The following is a 13,103-nucleotide window of genomic DNA, read 5'->3' as shown; positions in this document are numbered from 1 at the left end:
CTTTATCAACATAGTTAGAGTAGGTAAAGTCCTAATCTATATCTCTAACTACATATGCATGTATTTGCATATTTTATTCATTGGTATTGCTTGTTTCATCCGGAGAACTGAGGTACAGGAAGTAGACACCTGAAGTCTACTAGGAGGGTTCTCAGCTGTACCTCATGTACCTTCTTCATGTAGATAAGATGTTTTTCTGGCTTAGCTTTTACACATTTAAGTAGTTTATTGGCCTTATCCCGTAAGGATACTCATTTGTAGTGATAAGAGAGCCTATCAAAAGAGGAAATAAAGATCATTAGCCAAAGGGTGCCTTAGAATGAAGAGTTGGAGTGTTTCAAATGAAGAGGGTCAAATCAAATAAATTGTAGTATGTAAAACAGTACACTGAGATGCATTAGAAGTTTCATAGTAGACACAGACAAATTAATTTATTTCCTATGGTGCATGAAAGCCAACTCTAAGAAGAGTCTTCTTCCACAGTTTCATTTGTGTCAATACTTAAACATGCCAAAGAGATAGAAGTATTCTTCACATAAAGAAAAGAAAAAAAGCAGCTTCCTTCCTACAAAACCCAAAACACTAGGCATCTCTTCATGCTTACAAGATGCTTATGAGATTTCACATACAATAGTTTATGTTGCAGCTCTTTGACAGTACTGATTTACATTCTGAATGCACACAACATGAACGTTAAGTCCCATAAAATCCACCAGAATCTCCTATTAAATACACATTTCCCCAAGCAATATAAAATCATGAACTGAAACTTTTTTCTGAAAAACAAAACAAAACAAACACACAAGAATAAAAAAAAAATATAATACTAATAATTATAATAACCCACATACAACAAACAAACCCCACAAAGGTCTAAGGTTATCCTAATGCAAGAGAAGGCAAAGTATTCTCATACACTTTTCATCCCCAGCTACCAGTTGTAATTCCCAGAACACTCTTTACTGACCGCATTGCCTATCATCCACCAGTAAAATAGTTTTCCCAACGTCTGTAGCCGTGGAGAAGTGAGCTTGCATGTGTGAGAACAGCTCCTCCCCTGAAGAAAAACCTACAGCAAACCCAGCATTTTGACTCCACTACCTTTGCCCTCCTTCAGGTAGTAAAGCAAGAGACACAAGGGCAGATGTTCTGTATTTTCTTCCTTAGTTCTTTCTTGTCTGCTTTTCAAATGTCTAAAACTTCTTTGATTCAGCATAGCATTTTTACCATTCAAAGTCTTCCAATAGATTTCTGGTCTGCTTTCAAGAACCCTTGACACACCAAGACAGATAGAAGGCTGAGAAGCAGTTTTTTTCATTTCCCTTTCTCATTGACTTGTATGAATACCTTCATACTTTCTTCATTAATAAGATGTTGAACAATGAGTGTACATTTCTGCTTTTCTGTATTTTATTTGTGACTGGTGGGGAACGCAGGAGCATACACAGGCTCTCAGTGGAATACAGCAGTTGTACATTGCTGCTTCAGAGACCATGTCCAGATTAGTATATCATTGCAATTACAAATGTGAAGAAATAAAAGAATAAATCTTGAGAATTTTTCAGAAGAAAAATGATAGTGTTAATGATCGATACTATCTACCAGCAAGTGACATGCTCTGAGCAGCTGTGAAAAAGTGCAAAGAATTTAAAAACAGAACAAGAAACATTCATCTTCTGAACTCAAAGAACAATTAGTGCTTTATGAAGAGTTTATACTGAGGACTTCATGGTAAAATGGCTCATTTTAATACAAACTGATCTTAGCCCAGGCCACTGCAATTTAAATATAGGACAATCTAACTGTCCTATTAGCTTCATTTGGTTTCTGACACAGCACTGATATGGTTGTGCAGCACTAATACTACTCTGTACAACTGTGGCACATGTACAAAGCAGCAAAGCCTTAATAACACAGAGGGCAAAGAGCATCTCAAAAAGAAGGTATAAATGAGCAACCTGTGTATTAGTTTAGTTTAGCACCATTTTATAGGGATTCAACATTGTCACTGTCTTTTCCTGTATCTGGTTTCCCCAGTTTTCTACTTGATATAACCCACCAATAAAAGTAAATTAAAATAAAACTGTGTTTTTATATAATCTACAAAATGCAGCAACCATCTGAACACAAACTATTTGCAAGGTGTAGTTCAACAGTGATTCATACAAAGGTATTCATTTATATCTATGGTTAAGCAAGTGAAACCGAAGATGCAGATATAACTGAAAAATGCTTTACAATACCTCTACATAACTTACTCCTCATTTTTAAAATGTTTTCTTTGGATTTAGAGACAGGATTTTCCAACCAAGTCTTACTGTGTTTATCTTATGTGCTAAGCAGAATATATCTAAGTACATCTTTTTACATCTTCCATTCTCTGTGACATGTTAAATCCATGGAATATGATTTTAATATCCCAAATTAGTATTAATGGTACAAGTACAGAAAACTGTTAGTAGGGTTTTCAGCTGATCATACCTTCTGGGTTAGAGACAATTTATTGAAAATTGAAAATTATATTTTTGGTATCAGCCAAACTACAGGACTGCTTTTAGATCCAAAGCTAAAAGGACTGAAAATAAGAGCATCAACCAAATAAAATACATTCCAACTGAATGGTGACTATTCTAGTTCAGCAGTGTTATAAGATTGTTTTTGGAAAAGTCACGAAGTTCAGAAAACAAGAGTTATAGCGTTTGTATAAATTCACTTTACACTGAAGTTAGACTAAGTCCTTGCTTTTCACTGATTCCAATTTCTTGAAAAAGCTCTGTGTATTCTAAAGCTTGTATTTTTTTCAGCTGTATCTCTATAAACTACGCTCTTTCACTAATTCAGCAGCACTGCAAAGGAGAGAATGCTCAATTCACTTGTGTAGCATACAGTGTTTATTTTTGATGGTGTTAGCTAATACTGCTATCAGTCACGATCAATAGAATAGCATATAATAAACTGAAATAGGTATTGTATAGTCAATACAGCCTGATTTCTTTTTCACTGCTATAAAAAAGCTTTTTCCTGGGAGCAACAGTAACGCAAGGCTTCAAGAAACTGCAAGGGTTTGCAAAGAGTCAGATGCCAGAGCCATAGCCTTAGGCGTTGAAAATGAACTAGATAACCCAGTGGGACAGGCGAAAAATCACACAGCCAAGCACCATGTAGGACAGTATTATGAAATAAGAACAGAGTACAGTAAAACCCCCGAAAACGGGTCAGTGGACTGATGATAAACTTTCTTCATTTACATGAGTGGGAGAAGGCAAAGGGGGAGGGAAAGTACATATGTTAATATAACTACAGACTCACCGATTTTGGCCAAACTGGCCACAAGTATCCAGAGTGTAATGACATAAGGGTCCTTGACGTGTTCCCATTCGAAAGAGACGATGGCAAAGCTTTGATGCTGGCTGCTATTTATAGAGCTTCCCGAGCTTCTCTGTCCCAGCGCCACTGGGAGAGCCATCAGCCCCAGGAGGAACCCCACTCCAGATACCTGCCTCATCTCCAAGCCACACAGGAAAATCCTGCTTCCCCTTCCCGGAGAAATCCCGCCTCTTCAGAGGTCCTTGGGGGCGAGGTCCTTGTCCCTTCGCAGAGACGCGACCGAAGGCTGCGGGCGGCGGGACAGCGGTGCGCTCAGCAGGCGGCGGTGAGAGCCCTGTTCCGGGCGCCGGCACTGGCTGGCTCCTGTGCTGCTTTGCACAGGGTGGCTCAAGGAGGGGTCAGGGGCTCCGTGCACAGACAGATGCTTCGAGCTGGGATCCTTGCTGCTTGCCCGCACCTGCCTTTATCAGGCTGTTCCCGAACGGCCGGAGGCGGAGCTTTCCTGCCGCTCCCGCGGAGGCTGCGGTGCGGGGACAGCGATGGCCTGACTGAGCACCCTTCGGGATCGGCAGGGGAGCTCCGTTCCGCCGAGGGAGTGACGGCAGGCTGAGGCTTGTGTCCACCGTCCCGGTTCGGCTGGGGGCTGGGAAGAAGTGTGCTTGAGATTCTGGCGATAGAAGCCAAGGCTGGGGGGCTCCAATGGGCACGTCCGAGGTGGAGCCCGGGGCCCCTGCTTCCCATCGGAGCCGGATAAGCAAGACATCCCTAAGTCTCCCTTCGGGTGCTTTCGATGGGCATCCCAGTGAGTCAGCCTCGCTCTCTCAGCCCCACTGCCCTAGCCGCTTGCCACAAAGGAAATGCACTCTTCTCTGCTTTTCAGCTTCAAGTCGCCTTAGGATCTAGCTCACAGAAGACACAGCAGATTTCTCAAAGCAGCTTTTCCTTCTGACCACCAGAGAGCACCTCTTCCCACGGTGCTCGGGGACATGATACCAGCAGGCACGGTTTGGCTTTCTGCTTATATCTGTTTGCAGATATTTGTGCTATATTTAAAAACTTTGTGTGTGTGTGTGTATGTGTGGTTACAACATGAAACGTTTTAGAAGGTTCCCACTTTCCCCCTAAAGCCTTCTTTCTTTCTGATAACATTTGCCAGATATTCTGGATGGTCCATGTGGTGTGTTATAGGGTAGGTGGACCCATGGCAATAATCACCTTTCAGTAAAAAGGCAGCAAAGCAGCATGTTCCCGGCAACACAGAGCTGAGTGAACCTTTCCACACACCACAGCAGCAGCCGCTCCTGTTCACTGTTGCATGCTCTGAAGCAATCCAGCTGGCCACTTGTGCAGTCTGCTGCTTTTGTCACTTTCTGAGGGAAAACACTACCTTTTTTGTTTTACTTACATGATGGTTTTATCAAGAGTTCAAAAATGAACAGGATTAAGGCTCTCCTTTAAAATCTTTGGAAGATTAAGAAATTATTTTTATTATTTCAATCACTTGAGAGAAAAGCTAAGTACTTTTTCAAAGGCCAAGTGACCTGAACAGACACTCTATAAATCAATTAACTGGTTAATTAAAACAATAAATTTGCATGGAATATTATTAAAAGGCTGTCTCACATTAGCACATAACAATGTTATTTAGCTAAGGAACTCAAGAAGCAAAGTTCTCTTAAGTTACTGCACTGAAGATTCACTTATTATTACCTCAAAACAAGGCACCCTCTCTTCAAACAAGAAAACATATTGACTTTTTATTTCCCTTGCTTTTTCATTACTTAAGGGAAAGGAAATTATGTAGGAATTTTTTTTAAAGTAGGAACCAATCTGAAGATTGAATTGGTAACTTTTTAGGAAGCATGATAGGTGGTGATATCTTTTTTTTTTTTTTACATATTGGAAATGTTGTAGATGAAGACCTGAAGAATATTTCAATGTCTAACAACCTAAATCCTATCTATATTATTTTTCTCTTTTTCAGAGTATGAGTCAGGCACTCAAATGTCCTTTAGAATCTGCTCCCAAGTCTTCTAAAGGTTCTGTAAATGGCTTTGGCCAATAAGAGTCACATTTTTGGGCAGTGCCATTATAGAGAGAGAACTGCACTTGGAAGTAAGTAGCTGCCAATCAGCTGTTGCCAAACCCTGTGGATAGTAGTGATTCCTAGTTGCTAATGCCATTTGTTGATATTAGGAGAACAATGAACTTAGTTGAGACAAGCTGTCAGCACTGTTTTTATTATCACAACTTATTCTGAATATTATCACATCACAATCTAACACTTGAGCTGCAGCTGACAAAATGGCACCTCAAGTGCCACAGTGTCCCATCTTATATGTGGGATTATTTCCAAATCTAGTTTCACAAAATGATAACTGGATTAGAAATAAACCTTACTATTAAAAATGTCGAAGCTAGACATGTTGTAGGACAAATGTGTCATAGATGAAGAATAGCTGTACTAGAAAAATGAGAAAGCCTTCTCCAGTGGATCTTTCCTACAGATAAGCAAAGGCTTACACTTCACTTGGAGGGCCTGCAGCTGAGATCACACCTCTGATTGCCCCTAGGTAATGTTCTGTTGATGACAACAGAGACAACAGCAACTAAGTTTTACAAGACAATTCTGCATTCACTGATAGAGGTAAACCAGTATTAGCAAACAAAAAATGCTGGGAGTACCATCTTAATACAGACAAGCTAATGTTAATATGCTCCTTAGTTGAAAGTATAAAGTCCAGCAACCAACCTCATAAAGGGATGTTGTGAGAATTTTAGAATTTGTAGATATTTTTAAGGCCTTGGTCCAAACTGCTATGAAGGTACATAATTTTGCTTGTCACAAAATCTCAAAACAAGGCTTACAGCACTGTTAAAATGCCAACAGTGTGTTTTTCTTTAACAATAACAAGATAATAATTCAAGGTATATCTTTGACATTTGTCCTATCATCTGTCTGCTTACAGAATTTTTTAAAGTAGGCTGGATATCAAATGACTGTACGTATCATGGAACTCTTCTGCAATTCATTAGTATGTTAGAATGACACAGAGAGGACCGAAGAAGGAACTTGCAATCATGAATCTCCTGTAGGTACAGGAATACATGCTAAACCAACAGTCCACTGAGTACATATGAACTTGTATGGAATATCTAGTTGTACAAGAATATATTTGCATTCATGTATTTATTAATAGATTACATTTTCTCGATGGTTCTTTATGGAAGCCTTTAGTTAGTTTCCTATGACCTCATTCTGTATCAGTAACAAAAAACATTAGCTTGAGTTCTATGTTTACAATAAAGACATCATATCAGACAACAGCTGATATTTCCTGACTCTCCAAAAGGTTGCACAAGGAAGATCTCTACTCACTTAAAATAGTGGCTTTGTGTCTTGGTAACTGAAAGAATGCAAATATTGTTGATTAAGGAGATACAAGAATTAGTAGTATCTTATGCACCCTTCACATGATCTGTAAAGATTAATTCTTGGGGACTTTTTTGAAGATGAAGCAAAAGCCAATTTCAGTTAAAAATCTCCAACCAACCAACGATCCAATGAAAATCCCCCAAAATACTAAAAAACACACCAGATAAACTGAAATATTTAAAATTATATTAGTTTTCTATAGAGAGCTCTCACAGTATTTCAGTTGAATTAACTCAGAGGAAGAAGTTACAATTCACTTTCAGCATTAGTATTTACAACAAAAGTGTTTAAACTGACATTTCTGGAGAACCCAAAACTTTCATAAAAGAAAATAAATAAATCTAAGTAGTGAAGAATTTGCGAATAAACTGTGAAAAATCTCCTGAGGCAACATAAACCATCATAAATCACTTACTACCATTTTTGTCTTTCTTCAGGGAAATGTACTATTTATATTAATATATCAATGTCTATTAAACACATAAGATTTTGAAAGAAATATAGTTCCAGCATATATTTTTATGCCATAATTCCAACTGTATACGTAATTTAATATAACAGTAATTGACGTAAATGGCAGTATATCAACATAACTGTATGATTTGGTGAATATTAATGTGGTTTATATGCAGATGAAAGCAGAACCATATTAATTTATAGTGAATTTACTTAACAAGTGACATTTTGCCAGCTCCTCTCCAAGTTAAATGAGTGCAGCTGTGCAAGTTTGTCATGCAGGGAGTTAGACATACATTGCTGGACTGAGTAATGTTGCAGAGCATTATGTTAGAGTAAGATGAATATCAACCTCCGAAATCACTTGAGAAGCAACGTATTCAGCCCACATACACTGCTACCAGTTTAAGTGAACAAAATGAAGATGAATGAATCAGAGAGGCAGGCAAAAATGGATTTATATGAAAAGTAGGATTGCAGAGGAAGTTAGCTGGATTTTTCATGATTCATTTCAAGACATGTCTGAATCTAAGGAGAGTAAGTGGAGTCTATTTTTAACAGATCCCTCTTTTTTTTTTTTTTCCAATGGTAGATGTTTTGGGCAGATTGTGAGATTTTTCTGTTTTGTTTTTGTTGTTGCTATTATTGTTTTTAATAAAGCCCCACATCTATATCACAGATTATATTAGCTAATCTAGTAGGAGGGTATAAGTGACTAACATTAACCTCACCTATGACCTCATTTAAGGATGGTCGCCTCCTTAAGGGATTATATCTGTGTGAGCTCTCAGTGTAATAAGCAGTGAAAAGAGAATGGGACAATGAAATAAGTTGTTATATAGCACCACATACTTAATACATTTGAATACATAATGTTTAAAAACAAAGTGCTTTTTTAAAATGCCATGTGTATTAAAAGTCCTTCTTTAAGTTTCAGTTTCAGTGGAAATTCTTCAATTGTGGACTAGGACTCGTGGGCTTGCTGCTAGTCAAAGAGGACTGCGGAGATTTTCACCGTGTGACAGCCTGCATCTTCCACACTATCTCTCTTGTACTGTTTGCATTCTCATGTCCTTGGCATCCCACTCCTATAGTATTTCTATGTATTCCTGGTCTCTGACCTCCTTCCTTTTCATGCATGTTTTCTGTCCATAGTGACCGAAAATCCCAAACTCTGAGACCTAAGGAATACTCAAAATGCTATTTGTGTATGATGTTTCATGCCAGTACTTAAACTCCCACATGACCCTCTATTTATTCCTTCAAATTCAGCTTTGTCATTTTTCACCAAATATCCTTCTTCCAATTACTCAGAGCAGCCTGACCAACACAATGGTCTAGTATATCTAGACTCAAGACACAAGTCAATTTCTAGTTTTCCTCATCACAAGGGAGATTGTAATTGCTGATCTTTAACAATCAGTTGTCATTTTGCTCTGTGTTAAAAAGGCTGAGGGAAGACTGTGTCAGAAGCCTTAACCACAGATTGCAGAGATCAAGTGGGTAAAAAGAGAAAATAATTGTGCACCTCTCTGAACTGTTTCCATGTACAGGTAAGCAGTTTTCTGTAGCTTAACCTGAGATGGAAAACGCAACAAACAGCTGAATTGCACAGGGGAAAACCAAATTAACCTTAAATCACAAAGGCAACTAAATAGAATAGTTTTATTTTCTAGTACAGTAATTTTACATTTATTTCTTAGTTTTGTATCCAAGGTCAGATGTTTCTTGATCTTTTAATTTTTGGCTGACCTATGGGGAGGGAATCTTTCCTTTTTCTGATTCTCCATATACCATGCCCCTCTGAAAGCTGTGCCTCATGACTTCCCTGCCTAACTCAATGTGTGCATGTTCACATTATAAAGTCCATTTGGTTTCACCTAAAGTAGCTATAAGATTCAATGTCATCCCCAGATGTCTTTTGGCAGACATATAGGACTTGTTCAAAAGCATTCGTCGCATCTGCAGGTGGAGACTCCCCTCACCTCCCCAAACTGAGCAAGACTGTCTGCTGTTCTCCCTGCCCTTCATAAATTACATGCTGAGGTCTGCATAGCTGACACCAGCCACTGTCATGCAGTGACACACACTTGTTTTTATTGGTAGGCCATGGGGTGGATGTGGATGGTTTAACCATTCGTGAAAACTCAGTAACACCAGTAAATTTACTTACTTGTTGCAATCCCAAGTTTATTCCAGTAGAGGGAGTGACACCGTAGTCTGTCCGGGCTTGAGGACACTCAGTGACCTGTGGGGATGGGGCTTCCCGGAGCTTCTTGAATCTGGTGCATGTTTAAAGCCGCTCCTGCCTTCAGGATGCCTCCTGACGTCAAAGATGCCCAATCTAAGCCTCTCCTCTGTCATTGCGCATAAAGGAGCTTTCCTTTGAAATATTTTTAGAAGGCAGTTGAGATTTTGTGAGAGCAAATTTTTTATTATTACTAATTTTCATTTAATGATTTTATTTTTTCTTTTTTCCTTATCTAAATTATGATAAACAGTGCATCTTGTCTGATGTGCAACAGTAATAATGTAACAATTAGCAGTTACTTTGAACTTAAATGAGGTAAACCAGAGTCAAATAGTTAAATTATTCATGATACAAACAAAACCTGTCAACACAATTTATGGTTTCAGGTATTGATTATGGCAATTTGATCAATAAAAAAAGATAAATAACAGTCAGTACTTCCTTGTTGTTGATACATAGTTTTAAACCTGGAGATATTTAAGAATGATGAATTAGAGGTGATGGGGAGTTTTGTTGTATAATTCCAGTTCATTAAAATCAAAGCATTTAACCGTAACATACATTTTTTGTTAATCTTCTTTAGAAAGTTTTCACATGATCGGAGTGGTATTCATGAACAAAGCCACAAAGGAAGGAAAAACTTCAGAGATGATGATAATATCAATAATCTGCCTAACTCAGTGCAAAGATATAATCTTGAGTCTTGCATATTTCAGGTGAATACTCTGATACTGATAATGACTCAAAATAAATTAAGATGGTCCCAATTTAATTTTGTTCTACACTGAATCAAAAAAAAAAAAAAAGTTGGAACTTCAGTTTTTGAGAAAAAAAACCTGAAAACTCGTTTACAACCAGTTTGAGTTTTTAAAAACATTTATTATATTAGTATACAAATGTTTGCACTAATTGTGCTAGAAGTTATAACCAATTTGGAGAAGTTTGCATGTGGTATTTCAAATGTCCATTTATAAGGAATGTAGTACATGTTTTGTAGTCAGTTGGACAGTAGTGGTATGAAATGGGACTAGACGGTCTTTTGCTGCTGGTACAAAAAGCGACAAAGATTCTTTGAAGTAGAAGAGCTTCTACTTTGAATTGAGGGAGTCTGAACTGGATTGCTGCTTATCTCACTGAAGTTCCAAAGACCATAAGGTGCAGCATATACACGGCATGCACTTTCTTATTATCAAAATAGCAGCCATAAACTGACTAAGATAGTAAATGAATGTGTAAACAGGAAGAGGGATTTTTTCTAAATATGCAAAATAATTTGACCCTATCATATGTAATAATTAACTACAGTAATCTGCTTTGACAAATTTCTGGAATCTGGAAGCCTTGATCAGAGTTATTATTACTGAATTTTCAAGAATTCTTTCTAGAATCAAATAACATTGAAAAATTAACTTTATCGTGATAACATTAAAGTGGAAACAAGAAAGAAACTGATTAGAACATTTCTCTCATGAAGCTATACAAATAAAATTATGCAGTGGATCCAGGCTTGTCAGACCAATGTATTTTAAACTGCCATTTCCTGCAAAGTCACACTTCTGGAAAAATATACAGAAAAATAAGCTGCACAATTGCAAAGAGGTATTATTAATTTTATGCAGTACTGCATAAGGGTGCTGCATCTTTTAATATTATAGGCTGATCACCATATTTAAGGATGAATCAAAGTTTTTGTCATATCACCTCCTTATTTATACTGGTATTTATAATATTTATATAAGATTGAATACTCTTTATTATAAATGGTGAGAGATCTACAAAAAGGTATTAGTAGATGTCTATGTTTCTCACTTTTTTCTTGAGCAAATGCCTTTTCTTTCTCACACATAATGAATTATGACAGATTAAAATTTGGTCTCTTTGTGTGTAAATAGGTATACCATAATTTGGCTGATGATATTAATATCATGAATATATGAAACACTCCACAGAATCATATTTACTTTTCATTTATATAAATGGGCTTGGAGACTGTGGGATAGAGGAAAGAAGAGGCCTAAAAGTATTTCAGTTGAAGAAAATAAATGAAGTTCTTTTTATGTTCTCTAGTATAATCTATGGAAAAATAAATTATTCCTGGTTTGCTGCTTTCAAGGCACCTTCAAGACCTGCAGGCTGCTCAAAATTGTAATAGTAATTGGAAACCAAAATTTAGACAAAACTCCAGCAATGAATACACAGTTTCCTTCCAGAAAAACAAAACAAAACAAAACAAAACAAAACAAAACAAAACAAACAGAGACATATTTATCCTGTTCCTGAACTTCTTACTGTCCATCAAGTATTTACTGCTGTCAGAGAATGAGGTGACTGGTTTGAATTAGAGTGACCTTTCTTACATTCTTATGATCATACCATGTTTAATTCTAGCAGTGGTGCTCATCAGTAACATTTAGCATGAAACTTCATGATCTAGAAAATAATGTAACAAAGGAAAAAGAAGCTAAACAGTGTCAGTTTTTCATTGTAGGGGAGATTTCTGAAAGGTCAGAAAGTTTCTGAAGTAGAATGCAGTAGTGCATGAACAACCCAGTTTAAAAAGATCTAAAATCATCATCAGGGGTTGAGTTTACACAATATTTGGAATTATTAGACTCTACGTAAGCAAGAGACATTTTCATAAAATAAGCAGGCATCTAAATCTAGAGAGTTCTTATGAAATAAAAAGACAGGATTTAGATCTATAGAGCAGAGCATTCATTGATTTTATTATTTACTTGAAATAATGTGGTACCCATGAACATTGACTAAACTCTTTGTTGTTCCCACCTCTTATTTCTAGGATTGTAATTATGGACTGAGTAATTATTTTCTGTTCATTAGTTTTTAATTTATTATCCTGCAATTTCACATAATATTTCCTTGATTTTTATTTTATAGGAAGAACAAAACATTCTGCCTTATTTCCTGTGTTATTTTACTGTGTACAGTTACCATATGTCCTCTTACTTTCCTTTTATACCATGTAATTCCTTTGACTTGTTCTTTAGATGCAAGATTTCTCCCATGCTTCCCAGCTTTCTCAGTGTTGTCTCATTCTGAACTATAATATCACTTTGGTATTTCAGATTTAGATACAGGTTAACTTTTCTTTATATTACATATCTCACTGAAGTTAGGACCATATTTTGGCATTCTGTATTCAACGGATGGACACAGGCTGTTCATAGGGAAACACAGGATATTCTGAAGTAAAAATTAATTACCTCTGGAAGTGTTTGTTTATGCTTTGTATATTGAAACTAGCATTAAGGGGATGTACTTTCATAATTTAGCCATCTCGATGATACTCTTACAATTAAGTGAGAAGAAAGTGGACTGAAGTTAGACAATTAAAAATATATTCTAAATAGTACTGTAATTTAAACTTGTGCCAGTTTCTTGGATTTTTTTTTCCATACATCATCTCCCTTTTTTTTTTTTTTTTTTTTTTTTTTCCTAATTCTAATATCCTTATCACTGCTACATGCTTGTCAGGGTTGGTAGTTTGGTGGGCGTTTCGTTTGATTGTTTGTTGTTGTTCTGTTGGTGGTGGTAGTGTGTCTGTTTGTTGGTTTTTTTTTTTTTTTTGGAGTTGACAAAAGTTATTTACATAAAACCTGTCCTGAAGATGAT

At 36.8% G+C, this 13,103-nt stretch overlaps 1 protein-coding gene across 3 annotated transcripts in view; it reads right to left on the bottom strand.

Moving 5' to 3' along the window:
• The window catches only part of SLC9A3 (solute carrier family 9 member A3), a 63,399-nt gene extending 59,632 nt beyond the window's left edge, over positions 1 to 3,767 (bottom strand). For all 3 annotated transcript variants that reach the window (XM_065052219.1, XM_065052218.1, XM_005510187.3), the window contains exon 1: positions 3,310 to 3,767. In XM_065052219.1, coding sequence (XP_064908291.1) covers positions 3,310 to 3,505 — 196 coding nt within the window. In that variant the 5' untranslated portion in view covers positions 3,506 to 3,767. The remainder of the gene's footprint in view (positions 1 to 3,309) is intronic.
• Positions 3,768 to 13,103: the final 9,336 nt, after the last annotated feature.

Source organism: Columba livia, chromosome 2, assembly GCF_036013475.1.
Source record: "Columba livia isolate bColLiv1 breed racing homer chromosome 2, bColLiv1.pat.W.v2, whole genome shotgun sequence".
In the NCBI taxonomy this organism is placed as follows: domain Eukaryota; kingdom Metazoa; phylum Chordata; class Aves; order Columbiformes; family Columbidae; genus Columba; species Columba livia.
Note: the sequence above shows the minus strand (reverse complement) of the source record. Positions and strands in the feature narration are given on the sequence as shown.